Genomic DNA, 20,557 nt, shown 5'->3' with positions numbered 1-20,557 from the left:
TAGGACAAAATAAGAAAGAGAAACCTTTGCTATTTGCATCACATTTACATATTTTACCGTGCTACAAGCTAAAGCTTTCATTTATTCCCAAACTAAACCTAGATCTTTCCACCATCGTCCACCTTTGTGGCTTGTATTATATAGTCCAATACAGAAAAATAACTTCATTAGAACGTATCACTCAATGCCTCTTTCACAAGTATTCAATCAGGGCTTGAACCCTCAGTGGACAGCAAAACAGCGAGACCTTTATTAAGGAAATTCATGTTCCCACCCTATTTAGAGCCAGGACTTTCACATAAACGTACTGTACTTGGCAACGTTTGAAAATAGTTTCCACACTGCTGCAGAGCCCGTGAATCTAAGCGTGTCACGTGTTGTGCAGTATCGGCGGAGCATGGAGGACTATACTCCCCAGCATGTCATGTTTCCTCAATTCTAAAATAACGTGCTTTTTTTTCTTTATCTGTTTTCTTGCTTGTATTCATTTTCAAAAAATAGCAATTTATAAAGCGTAAAGAGCAAGAATAGATGTTAATAATTGGCAGAATCATATTAATTTCAATATGCTATATGTCAGTATTGGCTGCATTTGCCTTTGTACCTAATGCCATGTGTCCTTTACATACCTTTCTATGAGTCCTATCTGTGCATCTACAATGGTTGCACCTATAGGCGTGGCTATTAATCCAACCTAACAAGCTGCATCTATGACCAATTAGGCCACACACCTGGTGTGGTGAAAAATTGCACTAGGTCTGGTTGGGTAACGGCATAGAATGACTGATAACCAAAAGCGGCACCAGAGGTGGGGCTGCAGCACAGTCCAAAATTCAAATAGGGGGCACACCAACTGCTATTCCAAATGCTGCTGTACATTGCCCCTGGGAGTCACTGGCAGTTGGTGTGGCTCCCCTATTTGGATTTTGAACTGTGCTGCAGTCTCAACTGCTGATACCTACAAGCATATAGGCCCAAATGCATGAAGCCTTAACAAGAGATAAAGAGGTGACGGATAAGGAGTGATAAATGACCAGCCAACCAGCTTCCTAACTGTCATTTTTCAAACACAGCCTGTGACATGGCAGTTAGGAAGCTGGTTGGCTGGTCATTTATCACTCCTTATCCGTCACCACTTAATACATTTGGGCCATTGTACCTACAGCTGATCAGACTAAGGGGTCTATTCATTAAGTCTAGGAGATAAAGTGGATGGCGATAAAGTACCAGCCAATCAGCTCCTAACTGCCATGTTGTAGGCTGTGTTTGAAAAATGACAGGCGCTGGTTGATTGGTACTTTATCTCCCCCCATGGCTCAGTAAATGGACCTCTAAATGGTGTACCGGTAATAAGGAAAATATAGTCAGTTATGTCATAATAGGTGTTTAATAACAGCGGGGACAAAAAATATTTTTAAAGGACTGCTAAGTATATATATGTAAAAGTTCCTATAAATTGGTAGAACTTGCCACTCTTTGCATTTGCTCTGTAGCTGAGTGCAAGTTATTAATCTGCCTGCCGTATGGTCCGCGTGTTCCAACCTCTAAGCGGAGGTTTTGATGTTGTTTGATTCTCAAACAAACAAACAAACAAACAAACCCACAGCCATGCTAGCTTACATGTAGAAAACTAGTGTATAAATGAACATCGCAAATTCGGCGCACACCAATGAAATATTCATATATATCACCTTATGTTTCTTTAGCCATTGAACTGAACTGTGCTATATTGGCTACTTATATAACCAAGCAGGTGACTAAGCCCCTGTAACTCTTGTGTTTTCAGAGGTTGACCATTCCCAGCTCCTGCCCAAGAAGTTTTGCAGAGCTGATGCAGCAATGCTGGGTTTCTGATTCAAAGGTATGTCCGTGTGCTACCCTTCTGTTCCTTGGTATCACGAGATTTCAATCAAATCCCACTGTTTCTTCCTTCTTTTGCATCTTCAGATGTGTGAATTCAGAGCTGTGCACACGTTCCGGGATCCTGTATTCTGTGCTACAAAGCCTCCACTTCTCCATCCAGCTTTCTAAAATGTTTTCTATGTTGTATCTACCACTCACTTTTATCATCCGTAGTATTGTTACCGTCTGGTATATCTATATGACTCCTAAACATCATTGCTTTATGTGTGCATGGGAGAAAGTACATCATAATGATACTGTTTATTGGCTGTAGCATTCAAGACTTCTTAGCTCTCCTCATTAGGCATGGTGTAATATAATATAGAATCTGATCTCAAATGTATACACACAGATTAAAAGAAGTGATGTTTTATCATGTGGGCCAAACATAAATACACAGATACATTTATTAGTGGACCAGTCTCCAGTGCTAGTGTTCATTCCTTGACCTATGTGCTTATTCACATCTATGCATTCAAACTTGTGTATCAAGATATCATTACCTGTACTTTGTTTTCTAATTATGTATATAAATGTGTGTATATATATATATATATATATATATATATATATGTAATGTATATTGTATCTCGCCAGATAAACAGAAGTCTCAAATTGTACAATGGCTAATGCAGTACAGAGCACTGACCCAAGAGTTTTCATTAGTTAAAAGAGATCAGTATGAATGACCGGTGGATGGGATGCCAGCGGTCAGTGTACCGACACTGGTATCCCGTCCATCATAATCCCAACAGCCCCCCAATAAGCCCCCTAATTCTCATCTTTACCCTACCCTAACCCTCCCTTGTAGCTGCCTAACCTGAACCCTCCCTGCTTGGTGCCTAACCCTCCCTTCCATGCTGCCTAAACCTAACCATCCGCGCTTGATGCTTAACCCTAATCCTCCCTCCTCGGTCCCTAACCCTAACGTTGCTTGCGCTTCCCCCTAACCGCTCTTCTTTTGCCTACACCTAAGCCCCCCCCCTCGCAGAAGGAGGCCAGTGCGACCCGCTGGCTGGATGTTCGGGATGCCGGCTATCTGTATTGTGACGCCGGCATCCCGTTCGGCCTCTGTAGGTAGGCGGAATAGCGTCCTTCTTCGGGAACCCGGCGTCAGTATATCGGCCACTGAGTTCCCGCCCGTCGATAAGCTAACTGCTTACCAATTAAACATGGGCACTGGTAACACATTGGCCTTTCCAACTGAAGCAAAGATAATGAGGGATAGTATAACTATAACCACACATACCACAACCAATGTGAGACAATTGTTATCAGGAAATATTTGATGTAGTGCATTAAAATGGAAACCTTCCAACGTCTGCATTGAATAATGCCAAATATGGGAGACTGTAACCCTTACTGTAAATGACATCAATGTATTCACTAAGGAGCACCATGACCATAAAGTACAGGTTATGCATCTACAAGGTGACTTCTAATATACATACAAAGTTTCATTGGGTTGAGTTATTTATTTAACTTGGTTCCTTAATAAAGACTGTAGTTGTGACTTCAGAACTCACTCATTACTCTTTATAATCGATGATGTTAGAATTCACTCTTTATACAAATAACATTTACAGAAGATTATACATATAAACATCACTTTTGCATTTGAAAGCAAAACAATATACAGATGTGTCCTCTTACATCTTTCCTCCGTGCGCTACAAGTCGCATTACACATAACTCGTGAGTGTTGTGTGACTCGGTGGTGCCAAGTGTTTTTTTTCCACGAAAATGCGTCTTAGATGCACAGTAATGTAATAGGACGCACAAGCAGCTTCTGCTGATTAAAATGATATGCAGCATGCCTATATTCTGTGTGTGAGTGCGACTGTATTTGCATACAACATGCTATGCTACAGTGTTTTCAATGAAAACACTAACGTGACATTTCGGATGCAGATAGAGCCGAAATTTTACACAAAATGTAGGTATGCCGCATATTGGCCCTCATTCCGAGTTGTTCGCTTGCTAGCTGCTTTTAGCAGCCGTGCAAACGCTAAGACGCCGCCCTCTGGAAGTGTATTTTAGCTTAGCAGAAGTGCAAACGAAAGGATCGCAGAGCGGCTACAAAATAATTTTGTGCAGCTTCAGAGTAGCTCCAGACCTACTCCTAGCTTGCGATCACTGCAGACTATTTAGTTCCTGTTTTGACGTCACGAACACGCCCTGCGTTCGGCCAGCCACGCCTCCGTTTCCCCAGCCACGCCTGCGTTTTTATCTGGCACGCCTGCGTTTTTCCGCACACTCCCCGAAAACGGTCAGTTGACACCCATAAACCCCCTCTTCCTGTCAATCACTCTGCGGACAGCAGTGCGACTGAAAAGCATCGCTAGATCTTGTGTGAAACTACATCGTTCTTTGTAATAGTACGACGCGCGTGCACATTCTGCCGCATGTGCAGAAGTGCCAACTTTTTGCCTGATCACTGCGCTGCGACCGAAAGCAGCTAGCGAACAACTCGGAATGACCCCCATTACTTTGATTAGCAGAAGCTGCTTGTGCGTCCTATTACATTACTGTGCGTCTAAGACGCATCTCAGCGGAAACAAATTTTAAAAAAAGTCGTGCTGTGCTACAGAGTGCCGTCACGGCATGGTGCGACTTCTAGGGCTGTTTAGCGTGACTGCATCAAGGATGGAAGAGGACACATCTGTATTGAAACAATACATTATTTATTTTTCAGTATTGCGTAAATGAAACTAGTTTTAGATCCTTGAAACTGTAACGTATTGTTTGAACCTAATTATAATTTTTTTGCTTTTATAACAGCATGTACATTAGTATACAAAATAATTACCCAGATATACGGTAGTTATTTATCCCTTATGGTAGGACTAAACAAATATTTTAACATTTCCAAGTTACAGTTAGGAGTTATTAGGTTTATTTTAGGAGTTTATCATGTAGTTCTACAATGTTTGTGTATTTAATGTACTTTTTATGTGTTCTTCAGAAAAGGCCGTCGTTCAAACAGATCATTTCAAACTTGGAGTCTATGTCAAATGACAGCAAGCTGCCAGACCAATGCAATTCGTTTCTGCATAATAAAGCAGAGTGGCGGTAAGTATGATGATTGTGCAAAAAATAAAAAAAAATAGAATTGACTGCTGCGGTTTACAGGACTGTGCAACCTGTACATACAATATGTTAGTTTCTTAAGAGTATTTGGTGGTCATTCCGAGTTGTTCGCTCGCTAGCAGTTTTTAGCAGCCATGCACACGCTATGCCGCCTCCCACTGGGAGTGTATTTTAGCTTAGCAGAAGTGCGAACGAAAGGATCGCAGAGCGGTGGCAAAAAAAATTTGTGCAGTTTTAGAGTAGCTCAATACCTACTCAGCGCTTGCGATGACTTCAGACTGTTCAGTTCCTGTTTTGACGTCACAAATACGCCCTGCGTTTGCCCAGCCACGCCTGCATTTTTCCTGGCACGCCTGTGTTTTTTCGAACACTCCCTGAAAACGGTCAGTTGATACCCAGAAACGCCCACTTCATGTCAATCACTCTGCGGCCAGCAGTGCGACTGAAAAGCTTTGTTAGACCTTGTGTAAAACTACATCATTCGTTGTAATAGTACTTTGCGCGTGCGCATTGCGCCGTATACGCATGCGCAGAAGTGCCGTTTTTTTGCCTCATCGCTGCACAGCGAACAAATGCAGCTAGCGAGCAACTCGGAATGACCACCTTTGTTCAGTCTATGCTGCCTTCACTGAAACGGGAAAACTTTAATGAACTACACCTCCCAGCCTACCTGCTGCTGAAGCAAACACAAGCGTTTTAGCACCATAAAAGTAGCTGGACTTGGTTATCAAAGTCTCAATCTTATTTTATAGTCTGCTTTCCCAGTTAATGCAGGAAACTTTGTCTCCCACCGCCAGTGCTTGTAATCTGGAGCCATCTGCTCCTTTTAGCATTTGGGAAGGGACATTGCAAACCACTGTATATCGCCAGGGGGATTGGTACCACAAGTTTCCCACTGCAAGCTATATTAAGAAACTATGGAGTTTGTCCAGGGAAAACTGTTACAGAGATATAAAAATATTTCAAGCTTTCAGCAAAATGCAAGCAGAACAATCAGAAACTGTGCGGCTTACAGCACGGATCCTGTGACTGACAGACAGCAGAAAGTACACACAACTAAGCTGCAATCCTGTTCAATAGCAACTCAAGTCAGTAGCGTGAAACTGCCGCAGTGTCAATGGAAAAAGTGACTACACGTCTGCAGCCAGTTCACATTATGGGAGTATAAATAGCATGGTTTCAAGTTGGCCTGAATCCCATTCTGAATCAGCTGTAAACGCGTAGGATCCACTTGTTAGTGCTGCAAATGGTAATTGTCATTTCTCATGCCATCTACTGTTGAGGAATGAAACTTCATGTGTTGCACTATAGTGTGTTTTGTTTATAAAAATAAGAATCTAAATCTGATTTACTATAATAAATGATTCACATACTAAATTATTATTCCTGTAATGTACTGTACAAAAAGCCTTTTTAAAAACATTTGCTTTGCTGCAGATTTTTTTGCTCTATACTGTATATGTTATTTCACTCTGGCAATAACAATAAAATATATGAAAAAATTATATATATTATTATTATTAATAATGATGATTAAAACATTTTTTTTTAATGGCGCTACAAGGGTTCAGCAGCGCCATACAAAGTACATAAACAAATTAGCAAAACATGATAACCGGGACTTACAGTACAAGACAATGTACGATATACAAGGACATGGTTTATAAACATTGCTGCATCAGCGGTCATGACACTCAAGCAGCGCAGCAGCAGCAACCAAGGGTTAGAGGGCCGCGCATCGTTAATCGTTGGTGCCTACACACTGCACGATATGAACGAGTTCTCGTTCATTAATGAACGAGAATGTTCACATCGTGCAGTGAGATCTACCAGTGTGTAGGGCCCATTAGATGGTAGCTGGTCCAGTCTGGCGTTCCGGAATCCAGACCGTTCCGGCTTTCAACTTATCCCCTTGGAGAGTGATGAAGAGAATGGAGATTTATTTATTAACAGATTCTTATATAGCGCAGCAGATTCCATTGTGCTTTACAATTAGACACAATGATAAAACAAAACTGGGTAATAACAGACAGACATAGAGGTAGGAAGGCCCTGCTCACAAGCTTACAATCTAATGTATACTGAAATAGGCATTGATGCACAAGGATAGGTGCTATCTATTGCATAGTTGTCAACCAGATTGCAAAGGTTTTCATTGGGCTGCATGATAACACATCACAGCAATGATGACCCAGGGTCAGGAGGAAGGGAAAGTGAAGGAAAAGAAAATATGTGAGGATATGTGCGGGCTGTTTAGTGGATTGGAAAGGTTATGCGATTCTGGAATTTGATTGTCTGAATAGGTGACTTTTAAGTGAACGCTTGAAGGTTTGGAGATTAGAGCAGAGTCTTGTGCGTGGTAGGGCATTCCACAGAGTGGGTGCAGCCCAAAGAAAGTCCTGTAGTCGTGCGTGGGAGCGAGTAATGAGTGTGGATAATAAACATAGATCTTGTGAAAAGCGCAGCGTCGGTTGAGATATTTTTTGATGTAAGTGAAGAGATGTACATAGATGTAGTTTGGTTAATGGCCTTGTGTGTGAGTAAAGTATTTTATATTGAATACGGTAGAATACCGGTAACCAATGGAGGGACTGACAGAGTGGATCTGCTGACGATAAACGTAGAGCGAGTAAGTTTAGCCTCGCAGCTGCATTCAGAATGGATTGTAGTCGTGAGAGTCTCTTTTTGGTAAGACCAGTAAGAAGACTATTGCAGTAATCAATGCCGGACATAATGAGTGCATGGATTAGAGTTTTTTCTGTGTCTTTTGTAAGATATGGTCGTATTTTGGATATGTTTTTTAGATGCATGTAACATGATTTTGAGACAGATTGAATGTGGGGGGGAAAAGGACAGTTCAGAGTCAAGGATGACATCTAGGCAGCGAGCTTGTGGGGTAGGATTGATTGTTGAGTTCTCAGCAGTGATAGAGATATCAGGTTGGTAACTGCTATTAACTCTGTTTTGGAAATATTAAGTTTGAGGTGTCGAGATGACATCCAAGATGAAACAGCAGAGAGGCATTCAGTGACACGGACCAATACAGATAGAGACAAATGTGGGGAGGATAGGTAGATTTGCGCATCATCTGCGTACAGATGATACTGAAATCCAGATACCAACCAACCAACCAACCAGCTCGTAACTGTAATTTTTCAAACACAGGGACAGATGTATTAAGCCTAGAGAAGTGATAAAGCAGTGATAAGGTGAGAGCACACTAGTGAATCTTTACAGGTTTGAAAAATGACAGGAGCTGATTGGCTGGTGCGTTATCACCTTGCACTTATCACTGCTTTATCACTTCTCCAGGCTTAATACATGCCCCATAACCTGTAACGTGGCGTTAGGAGCTGATTGGCTAGTACTTTATCTCCGTCCACTTTACCTCTCCAAGGTAAAGACATAGACCCCTAAGATGTTAAAACTGGTAATAATCATAGAATATCTAGACAGGAATATCTAGAATATACATGTAAATTCCACCAATTGTTTTTATTTTGTTTCATTAGAACAGGAAAACCTTTTATCTGATTTTGTGAATATGACTTTTTATCTCTGAGATGTGCAGTCTACCTGAGAGAATTTAGATAAAGATGTCAGCTGTTCTTCATTAACATAATCTGCCACATTGTTGCTCTGAGGTAGCATTTATCAAGTACCATCTATAGAATGGTAGGTAGATGCAGATTGGTTGCTATGGGCAACTTGTCCACTTCTCCAATCTTTACATTGCTTGATAAACCTCCCCTTAGGTCTTTGTGTAAAATGAATATTTTCATCTATGTACTGATATGAATGATATTGGTTCTCTTATAAATAGTCCATAGTGGTTTTAGCAATGAAGATCAATCTCCTGTTGAGGTTAGTGATTAAGGGATTTCAGAAATAGCATACTTTCGCCATTGGTCCAGTTGCTTGAAAAGCTGATTGAAGATTAATGTTATAATCAAATTGGGGCATTTATAGCTGTTCATGCTGCATTGCCCTTACAACCGTCACCCCGTAATTCCATTAACTGACAGATACACACAAAAACACCCCGATAATTCTGTGCCCTTTTACGCAAAGCTTTGTAAGAAACAGTAACGTAGCTCCAATTAGTAACAGATATTTTTAATGCATTATCGGAAGCAAATTTTGTTGGGTTTTTTTGCCGTAAAAAAGGGCGAGGTGGGTGGTTTCTTTATATTTTTACCTTGCTTTGTGTAAGTATTATTTAATGAGGATTCACCACCGTCTCAGCTTTTACTTTGGCAAGATCAAACCTTTCTGCTGTTCTGTGTTCCTGTAGCAAATCTTTCTTAAGTGATAGGTGGTCATCTGTCTGGTTTTGTAATGTTGACAGCGGAGAGACATTTGCCAAAAAAGTAGGCTTGCTCTGAGCTTGTAAAAAGGTCAAAAGAACAGTATGTAGAATTGAAGCGTCAGATATAAAAATCTTTGTATAAAAATTCCATCTCTTTCTTATTTGATCAGGTTGCTTAGATCCTTATTTCTGGAACAATTCCCCTCGCTGGCCGCCTACCGATTGCCAGTGGGGTATATTTTAATTCCTAGCGGTAACCCAATCTATATTTCTACTTTGCCTGGAATGAAAAATATTGGGCTTTGTTAAGGATGTTTTTTTATTTCTTTGTTGTAGTGATGAATGTATTACCATGTGGTCCGTGTGTGCTCATGTCCCACTTTTATTTAAAAAAAAAGTGTCCTAAAATTGTTTTGTGTTAGATTAATACCATATAGGGTATATTAAATTTGAGTAAAAAAAAAAAAAAGAGGCCGCTTAGGCCTTTTTGTGTGAGCTCTGTAGTTTTGTGTTTGATGTCCTATAAGATAAAATATCTTCGTCCCACTTAAATGACCTATTATATTAACAAACAAGATTAATTCCTCTGTAGCATTCATTTATTATCACGTAAGGGTTACATACTGAATCCCTACCTATTAATCTTAAATACTATTCATAAACCAGATCATTTTCCTACCTGGACACATATACGTGGAATGGACAGGAACAGAGTTGTACTTTAATAATCAATTGTATGCAAAAAGTTTTTTGTTTAGGAAGTAAGGTGAAGAAAATGTATCTAATCTTGAGACAATTAGATTTCTGTTAGAGTGTTAATCAAACAAATTCTTTAATGAGACACTATGAAGGTGAACATCATAAAACCCAACTTGTTCCACATGCTAGTGAAGTACAGGTCATACGTGTAAAACAGCATTTTGAGGTTGCTGTAGTGCATATGTCAATGGAGTTGAATCTCATCCAACCAGATAAACTTTTAAAGGGCCTATACATCTACGATAGATTGCCACTCTTCCTTGTTCTGCCAACAGTTGGCTCGGGTATTGGTGAACTTCAACGTGTTGGATTTAACCGAATCCGCAGTTTCCGACCAAATATTGGTCAGGATCGTCGAGCCGAGGAATTTTAACGTTTTAAATTTCCTTGATTTCCCAATGAAATGCCATCAATTGATGCCGCCGATCTGCAATTTGGATCGGCAGAACAGGGGAATTGGGACCGTAGATGTATTGCCCACTTATATATGGGCAACAAGAATTGATTTTCACCAGCTCCCATCCCCTTAAGAAGAGCTGTAACCACAATATACAACTATAGGCAGAAGAGCTATATTTGTAAATTACAAAATCCTCTTTTAAATATCTTGTTTTTATAAACCCCCTTTCAAATACTTTCTAAGTGGATTTGATGGATTGAAAAATAACAGTTTACAGATAGCACCAATGTGGTAATACTAATCATTCGCAAAATTGGGGCGCAAATGTTTGCATAAAAATTAATCCAGGCAAATACTTTTACCATTTATTTAAAGTATTTGAAGTTTAAAAATAAATCTTTTTGATACGACTCCATCTTTACAGATGTGAAATTGAAGAAACACTGGAGAGGCTGAAAAAACTGGAGCGTGATTTGAGCTATAAGGAACAGGAATTAAAAGAACGAGAGAAGCGTCTGAAAATCTGGGAGAAAAAGCTGACAGAACAGTCGCACACACCGGTAAGTAGAGTTTATTCCTGATGTTCCCTTTAGCGGAATTTGTATAATGAAGACAAGCATAGGAAATCTGCGTCTCTACTGTATTTTGTATACGTATGCCATGCCAGCCGTAGACATTAATACTAGGCTAGTGAGGAATGCAGTAAGTGCTGTGTCTCTCAAGCCTTTGCTTCCTGCTCTATCTTAAGGGCCCCATACACTTATCCGACCGCATGTCGGAGGCGAACGCAGGCGATCACCCCGGCAGCCTCCCGGTGGGCAGGATCGCCCAAGATACATCGTATGCTGTCCTTTTGTATCCGATGTATACTTGGCGATCCCAGCCATGCCCCCAGGTTGGACCAGATTGAATGTGCAGCATATTCAATCTGGAGGATCCGATGCTCACGGGAACGCGCATCGGATCGGACCGGAGACACCTAAAAAATGCCCGATTTCATGCAACATATCGGGCCAAATGCCCGAATTGGGCTGAAATCGGGCATAATCGCTCTAGTGTATGGGGCCCTTTAGTGCTTTCTGAGCTTCTTCCTGGCCTGGAGTGGCGACATAAGGGGAGGGGTCAGCGGTAGAAATTATTAGCTTACTGAGTGCAATTAAAGATCGAATAAGTGTGGGAGTGGGGGAGTTTACTTTTTAGCACATTACTTCTGGAAATCTTTACCAATAAAGGACAAAAGAGGTCCATAAGAAGTGGGGATTGGAGTAGATTCCACATTCACACTCCATTGATCACTCATTTAACACTAGGGGAGACTATTGAAGGGGAAATCCTGGCTGAAGATGATTGGATATGACATCCAATCATCGATCATGCCCTCTCTGATCAACCAATAAGGCTTAAGCTATGTGATATGACAGACAGGAATGCAACTTTTTTAAGCATGTGCTTTTACTGAGTGACAATACTAATGAGAAAGCAAACAGGTCAGATAAATTACTTATTGTTATGCAGATCTCTTTACTTAAGACATATACAGTATAGGAAATTATATATGCTAGTCCCCATATGTACCTGAACTTATCACTATCTAATAAATGCATGTGTTTTATCACTTTGGATTGTACTCACCATAGTATCATCAATGATGGCTTGTTTCTGCATGGCTTTATTAAGCATTCATTAAGACACACAAGTATATAAATGTGCTTTATTGTTTGAATAGTACCTAGGTTACATCTGTTGTTTTTTGTTGTTTTTTAAACGTGACAGTATTCTTTAACGTGCCTAGATTTTTCTTATGTTTTCTTGGTTTTGTACCAGTACACCTTGATGGCCCATCCAGGGCACATGAGGCACACAAATGGTCTGTCTCCAATATAACAGGGATCGTGGTACCCACTGCTATAGTGACAACAGCCGTAGGCTGTCCAATGCTGGTCTAGGTTGACTATGCTGGAGTGCTAATAAGTGATGCAGCCCTCCCAGACCCCCATGAGCTGTGGAAGACCGGCTGATTAACTTGATTCGGACCCCTGGGGTGGCAATATTGGCCACGGTGTCCCAGTATGATAGGCAGGGATCCCTGAGTCACATACTATACATTATTTTTAGTAAAAGAGTTAAATAAATAACACACACATTTCAGATAAAGCTAAATAAACTCTCATTCTCCACTGCACTAAATCTAAAATAACACTTTATTTCATTATTTTTAATCTGTAGTAGCCCATATCAGAAATAAATATTTATGCAAGGAAATTACATTACTTTTGATAAAATCTACAATTTATTTTTTTTACATTTTTATTTCTAGCTGTTTATAACGTATTTTGGTGGAACATATTTTCTATATGTATTTATACGGTATACAGTATGTATATAATATATCATATTTTCATTTTAAGCAAGTCTGACAATATCTTATAATATTTGTTATGTCAAAACAATTTCATCTAAGATTATCTCAACAACACATAAAATTGGGAGAGGGGCTGCTTACAATTTATACTTTATTTTAGTAGAAAATAATGTTTTTGAAGGGATATTATATTTTTTCAATATTAAAAGCGGCTTCTTCAACACTGAAGAATATAACAGTAGTTCAGATGCAACTAGCTGCACACTGATCAGTCATGACTAAGGGCTTTACAACCAGACACTTCTGAGAGTGTTTATGCCTGATATTTAAAAGGGCAATGCTCTACTACCCAAGTTTTGCTAGTTACAGTAGATCATTGCCCTATTAAATAATTGGCATTGAAATGCTCAGTCACTGGTTTAACAACCCAACACTTAAATAAACCCCAAAGTGTCTGCTCACTTTCCGTAGCTTTTTACTGACCACATCATATACTGTGGCAACCAATGGGTTTCCCACATTTATTATTTTTCAAATCTGCAAATAATATTGCAAGATGTCACAAAATCATATGCAGAACACAATAAACAATCTTTTAGGAGCATTCCATATAAATTTACTAAATCAACTAAATGGATTAATTATAATGGAAGCTAAACCTCTAGTCATATGTCATATGTTGCCAGTGTAATTATCTATCTATCTATCTATCTATCTATCTATCTATCTATCTATCTATCTATCTATCTATCTATCTATCTATCTATCTCTCTCTGTATCTCTCTCTCTCTATATATATATATATAATGTGTGTGCTTTCAAATGTTGCTGTATTATCAAAGGTCATGGATCTTGATATGTGTAATATTAGTATTAAGTAGTGATGAGCGGGTTCGGTTCCTCTTGAACCGAACCCCCCCCGAACTTCACCCATTTTACACAGGTCCGAGGCATACTCGGATTCTCCCGTATGGCTCGGTTAATCCGAGCGCGCCCGAACGTCATCATCCCGCTGTCGGATTCTCGCGAGATTCGGATTCTATATAAGCAGCCGCGCGTCGCCGCCATTTTCACTCGTGCATTGGAAATGTTAGGGAGAGGACGTGGCTGGCGTCCTCTCCGTTTATTAATCTTGAATTCTTGATGCAAAAATATTTGTGCTTATTGCTTAATTGTGGGGACTGGGGAGCAGCTGTATTTTATGGGAGGAGTACAGTGCAGAGTTTTGCTGACAGTGACCACCAGTATACGTTGTCTGCCTGAAAAACACTCCATATCTGTGCTCAGTGTGCTGCATATATCTGTGCTCACACTGCTTAATTGTGGGGACTGGGGAGCAGCTGTATTATATAGGAGGAGTACAGTGCAGAGTTTTGCTGACCAGTGACCACCAGTATACGTTGTCTGCCTGAAAAACACTCCGTATCTGTGCTCAGTGTGCTGCATATATCTCTGCTCACACTGCTTTATTGTGGGGACTGGGGACCACCAGTATATTATATAGGAGGAGTACAGTGCAGAGTTTTGCTGACAGTGACCACCAGTATACGTTGTCTGCCTGAAAAACACTCCATATCTGTGCTCAGTGTGCTGCATATATCTGTGCTCACACTGCTTTATTGTGGGGACTGGGGACCACCAGTATATTATATAGGAGGAGTACAGTGCAGAGTTTTGCTGACCAGTGAAAACCAGTATACGTTGTCTGCCTGAAACACACTCCATATCTGTGCTCAGTGTGCTGCATATATCTGTGCTCACACTGCTTTATTGTGGGGACTGGGGACCACCAGTATATTATATAGGATGAGTACAGTGCAGAGTTTTGCTGACCAGTGACCACCAGTATACGTTGTCTGCCTGAAAAACACTCCATATCTGTGCTCAGTGTGCTGCATATATCTGTGCTCACACTGCTTTATTGTGGGGACTGGGGACCACCAGTATATTATATAGGAGGAGTACAGTGCAGAGTTTTGCTGACCATTGACCACCAGTATACGTTGTCTGCCTGAAAAACACTCCATATCTGTGCTCAGTGTGCTGTATATATCTGTGCTCACACTGCTTTATTGTGGGGACTGGGGACCACCAGTATATTATATAGGAGGAGTACATTGCAGAGTTTTGCTGACCAGTGACCACCAGTATACATTGTCTGCCTGAAAAACACTCCATATCTGTGCTCAGTGTGCTGCATATATCTGTGCTCACACTGCTTTATTGTGGGGACTGGGGACCAGCAGTATTATATAGGAGGAGTACAGTGCAGAGTTTTGCTGACAGTGACCACCAGTGTATATAGCAGTACGGTGCGGAAGGCCACTGCTCTACCTACCTCTGTGTCGTCAAGTATACTATCCATCTAGATTCTATACCTGTGGTGCATTTTAGTTTTGCAGTTTGCTGACAGTGACCACCAGTATAGCAGTACGGTACGGAAGGCCACTGCTCTACCTACCTCTGTGTCGTCAAGTATACTATCCATCCATACCTGTGGTGCATTTCAGTTGTGCGCAGTATATATAGTAGTAGGCCATTGCTATTTATACTGGCATATAATTCCACACATTAAAAAATGGAGAACAAAAATGTGGAGGTTAAAATAGGGAAAGATCAAGATCCACTTCCACCTCGTGCTGAAGCTGCTGCCACTAGTCATGGCCGAGACGATGAAATGCCATCAACGTCGTCTGCCAAGGCCGATGCCCAATGTCATAGTAGAGAGCATGTAAAATCCAAAAAACAAAAGTTCAGTAAAATGACCCAAAAATCAAAATTGAAAGCGTCTGATGAGAAGCGTAAACTTGCCAATATGCCATTTACGTCACGGAGTGGCAAGGAACGGCTGAGGCCCTGGCCTATGTTCATGGCTAGTGGTTCAGATTCACATGAGGATGGAAGCACTCATCCTCTCGCTAGAAAAATGAAAAGACTTAAGCTGGCAAAAGCACAGCAAAGAACTGTGCGTTCTTCTAAATCACAAATCCCCAAGGAGAGTCCAATTGTGTCGGTTGCGATGCCTGACCTTCCCAACACTGGACAGGAAGAGCTTGCGCCTTCCACCATTTGCACGCCCCCTGCAAGTGCTGGAAGGAGCACCCGCAGTCCAGTTCCTGATAGTCAAATTGAAGATGTCACTGTTGAAGTACACCAGGATGAGGATATGGGTGTTGCTGGCGCTGGGGAGGAAATTGACAAGGAGGATTCTGATGGTGAGGTGGTTTGTTTAAGTCAGGCACCCGGGGAGACACCTGTTGTCCGTGGGACGAATATGGCCATTGACATGCCTGGTCAAAATACAAAAAAAATCACCTCTTCGGTGTGGAATTATTTCAACACAAATGCGGACAACAGGTGTCAAGCCGTGTGTTGCCTCTGTCAAGCTGTAATAAGTAGGGGTAAGGACGTTAACCACCTAGGAACATCCTCCCTTATACGTCACCTGGACCGCATTCATCAAAAGTCAGTGACAAGTTCAAAAACTTTGGATGACAGCGGAAGCAGTCCACTGACCACTAAATCCCTTCCTCTTGTAACCAAGCTCCTGCAAACCACACCACCAACTCCCTCAGTGTCAATTTCCACCTTACACAGGAAAGCCAATAGTCCTGCAGGCCATGTCACTGGCAAGTCTGACGAGTCCTCTCCTGCCTGGGATTCCTCCGATGCATCCTTGAGTGTAACGCCTACTGCTGCTGGCGCTGCTGTTGTTGCTGCTGGGAGTCGATCGTCATCCCAGAGGGAAAGTCGGAAGACCACTTGTACTACTTCCAGTAAGCAATTGACTGTCCAACAGTCCTTTGCGAGGAAGATGAAATATCACAGCAGTCATCCTGCTGCAAAGCGGATAACTCAGGTCTTGTCAGCCTGGGTGGTGAGAAACGTGGTTCCGGTATCCACCGTTAATTCAGAGGCAACTATCGACTTATCTGAGGTACTGTGTCCCCGGTACCAAATACCATCTAAGTTCCATTTCTCTAGGCAGGCGATACCGAAAATGTACACAGACGTCAGAAAAAGAGTCACCAGTGTCCTAAAAAATGCAGTTGTACCCAATGTCCACTTAACCACGGACATGTGGACAAGTGGAGCAGGGCAGACTCAGGACTATATGACTGTGACAGCCCACTGGGTAGGTGTATTGCCTCCCGCAGCAAGAACAGCAGCGGCGGCACCAGTAGCAGCATCTCGCAAACGCCAACTCGTTCCTAGGCAGGCTACGCTTTGTATCACCGCTTTCCAGAAGAGGCACACAGCTGACAACCTCTTACGGAAACTGAGGAACATCATCGCAGAATGGCTTACCCCAATTGGACTCTCCTGGGGATTTGTGACATCGGACAACGCCACCAATATTGTGCGTGCATTACATCTGGGCAAATTCCAGCACGTCCCATGTTTTGCACATACATTGAATTTGGTGGTGCAGAATTATTTAAAAAACGACAGGGGCGTGCAAGAGATGCTGTCGGTGGCCCGAAGAATTGCGGGCCACTTTCGGCATTCACCCACCGCGTGCCGAAGACTGGAGCACCAGCAAACACTCCTGAAGCTGCCCTGCCATCATCTGAAGCAAGAGGTGGTAACGAGGTGGAATTCAACCCTCTATATGCTTCAGAGGATGGAGGAGCAGCAAAAGGCCATTCAAGTCTATACATCTGCCCACGATATAGGCAAAGGAGGGGTAATGCACCTGACTCAAGCGCAGTGGAGAATGATTTCAACGTTGTGCAAGGTTCTGCAACCCTTTGAACTTGCCACACGTGAAGTCAGTTCAGACACTGCCAGCCTGAGTCCGGTCATTCCCCTCATCAGGCTTTTGCAGAAGAAGCTGGAGACATTGAAGGAGGAGCTGAAACAGAGCGATTCCGCTGGGCATGTGGGACTTGTGGATGGAGCCCTTAATTCGCTTAACCAGGATTCACGGGTGGTCAATCTGTTGAAATCAGAGCACTACATTTTGGCCACCGTGCTCGATCCTAGATTTAAAACCTACGTTGTATCTCTCTTTCCGTCAGACACAAGTCTGCAGAGGTTCAAAGACCTGCTGGTGAGAAAATTGTCAAGTCAAGCGGAACGTGACCCGTCAACAGCTCCTCCTTCACATTCTCCCGCAACTGGGGGTGCGAGGAAAAGGCTAAGAATTCCGAGCCCGCTGACAGTGATGCAGGGCAGTCTGGAGCGAGTGCTGACATCTGGTCCGGACTGAAGGACCAGGCAACGATTACTGACATGTCGTCTACTGTCATTGCATATGATTTTGTCACCATTGAAAGAATGGTGGAGGATTATATGAGTGACCGCATCCAAGTAGGCACGTCAGACAGTCCGTACGTATACTGGTAGGAAAAAGAGGCAATTTGGAGGCCCTTGCACAAACTGGCTTTATTCTACCTAAGTTGCCCTCCCTCCAGTGTGTACTCCGAAAGAGTGTTTAGTGCAGCCGCTCACCTTGTCAGCAATCGGCGTACGAGGTTACTTCCAGAAAATGTGGAGAAGATGATGTTCATCAAAATGAATTAAAATCAATTCCTCCGTGGAGACATTCACCAGCAATTGCCTCCAGAAAGTACACAGGGATCTGAGATGGTGGATTCCAGTGGGGACGAATTAATAATCTGTGAGGAGGGGGATGTACACAGTGAAAGGGGTGAGGAATCGGAGGATGATGATGAGGTGGACATCTTGCCTCTGTAGAGACAGTTTGTGCAAGGAGAGATTGATTGCTTCTTTTTTGGTGGGGGCCCAAACCAACCAGTCATTTCAGTCACAGTCGTGTGGCAGACCCTGTCGCTGAAATGATGGGTTCGTTAAAGTGTGCATGTCCTGTTTATACAACATAAGGGTGGGTGGGAGGGCCCAAGGACAATTCCATCTTGCACCTCTTTTTGCTTTCATTTTTCTTTGCATCATGTGCTGTTTGGGGACAATTTTTTTGAAGTGCCATCCTGCCTGACACTGCAGTGCCACTCCTAGATGGGCCAGGTGTTTGTGTCGGCCACTTGTGTCGCTTAGCTTAGTCACACAGCGACCTTGGTGCACCTCTTTTTTTCTTTGCATCATGTGCTGTTTGGGGACAATTTTTTTGAAGTGCCATGCTGCCTGACACTGCAGTGCCACTCCTAGATGGGCCAGGTGTTTGTGTCGGCCACTTGTGTCGCTTAGCTTAGTCACACAGCGACCTTGGTGCGCCTCTTTTTTTCTTTGCATCATGTGCTGTTTGGGGACAATTTTTTTGAAGTGCCATCCTGCCTGACACTGCAGTGCCACTCCTAGATGGGCCAGGTGTTTGTGTCGGTCACTTGTGTCGCTTAGCTTAGTCACACAGCGACCTTGGTGCACCTCTTTTTTTCTTTGCATCATGTGCTGTTTGGGGACAATTTTTTTGAAGTGCCATGCTGCCTGACACTGCAGTGCCACTCCTAGATGGGCCAGGTGTTTGTGTCGGCCACTTGTGTCGCTTAGCTTAGTCACACAGCGACCTTGGTGCGCCTCTTTTTTTCTTTGCATCATGTGCTGTTTGGGGACAATTTTTTTGAAGTGCCATCCTGCCTGACACTGCAGTGCCACTCCTAGATGGGCCAGGTGTTTGTGTCGGCCACTTGTGTCGCTTAGCTTAGTCACACAGCGACCTTGGTGCGCCTTTTTTTTTCTTTGCATCATGTGCTGTTTGGGGACAATTTTTTTGAAGTGCCATCCTGCCTGACACTGCAGTGCCACTCCTAGATGGGCCAGGTGTTTGTGTCGGCCACTTGTGTCGCTTAGCTTAGTCACACAGCGACCTTGGTGCGCCTCTTTTTTTCTTTGCAACATGTGCTGTTTAGGGACAATTTTTTTGAAGTGCCATCCTGCCTGACACTGCAGTGCCACTCCTAGATGGGCCAGGTGTTTGTGTCGGCCACTTGTGTCGCTTAGCTTAGTCACACAGCGACCTTGGTGAGCCTCTTTTTTTCTTTGCATCATGTGCTGTTTGGGGGCAATTTTTTTGAAGTGACATCCTGCCTGACACTGCAGTGCCTCTCCTAGATGGGCCAGGTGTTTGTGTCGGCCACTTGGGTCGCTTAGCTTAGTCACACAGCAACCTTGGTGCGCCTCTTTTTTTCTTTGCAACATGTGCTGTTTGGGGACAATTTTTTTGAAGTGCCATCCTGCCTGACACTGCAGTGCCACTCCTAGATGGGCCAGGTGTTTGTGTCGGCCACTTGTGTCGCTTAGCTTAGTCACACAGCGACCTTGGTGCGCCTCTTTTTTTCTTTGCATCATGTGCTGTTTGGGGGCAATTTTTTTGAAGTGCCATCCTGCCTGACACTGCAGTGCCACTCCTAGATGGGCCAGGTGTTTGTGTCGGCCACTTGGGTCGCTTAGCTTAGCCATCCAACGACCTTGGTGCAAATTTTAGGACTAAAAATAATATTGTGAGGTGTGAGGTGTTCAGAATAGTCTGAAAATGAGTGTAAATTATGGTTATTGAGGTTAATAATACTATGGGATCAAAATGACCCCCAAATTCTATGATTTAAGCTGTTTGTGAGGGTTTTTTGTAAAAAACACCCGAATCCAAAACACACCCGAATCTGACAAAAAAAAATCAGGGAGGTTTTGCCAAAACGCGTCCGAATCCAAAACACGGTCGCGGAACCGAATCCAAAACCAAAACACAAAACCCGAAAAATTTCCGGTGCACATCACTAGTATTAAGAGAAAACACATCCCGAATTAGGGATCAGCAATCT

The 20,557-nt window shown here is 42.6% G+C and overlaps 1 protein-coding gene across 3 annotated transcripts in view; it reads left to right on the top strand.

Annotated features, from left to right (window-relative positions):
- MAP3K20 (mitogen-activated protein kinase kinase kinase 20) overlaps positions 1–20,557 on the top strand; it is a 323,212-nt gene that overhangs the window by 205,843 nt on the left and 96,812 nt on the right. For all 3 annotated transcript variants that reach the window (XM_063933447.1, XM_063933448.1, XM_063933449.1), the window contains exons 9-11: positions 1,787–1,861; positions 4,867–4,973; positions 10,884–11,019. In XM_063933447.1, coding sequence (XP_063789517.1) covers positions 1,787–1,861; positions 4,867–4,973; positions 10,884–11,019 — 318 coding nt within the window. The remainder of the gene's footprint in view (positions 1–1,786; positions 1,862–4,866; positions 4,974–10,883; positions 11,020–20,557) is intronic.

This window comes from Pseudophryne corroboree, chromosome 7 (assembly GCF_028390025.1).
Source record: "Pseudophryne corroboree isolate aPseCor3 chromosome 7, aPseCor3.hap2, whole genome shotgun sequence".
Taxonomy (NCBI): Eukaryota; Metazoa; Chordata; class Amphibia; order Anura; family Myobatrachidae; genus Pseudophryne; species Pseudophryne corroboree.
The sequence above is the reverse complement of the archived record's forward strand: the minus strand, read 5'-3'. Positions and strand labels throughout refer to the sequence as shown.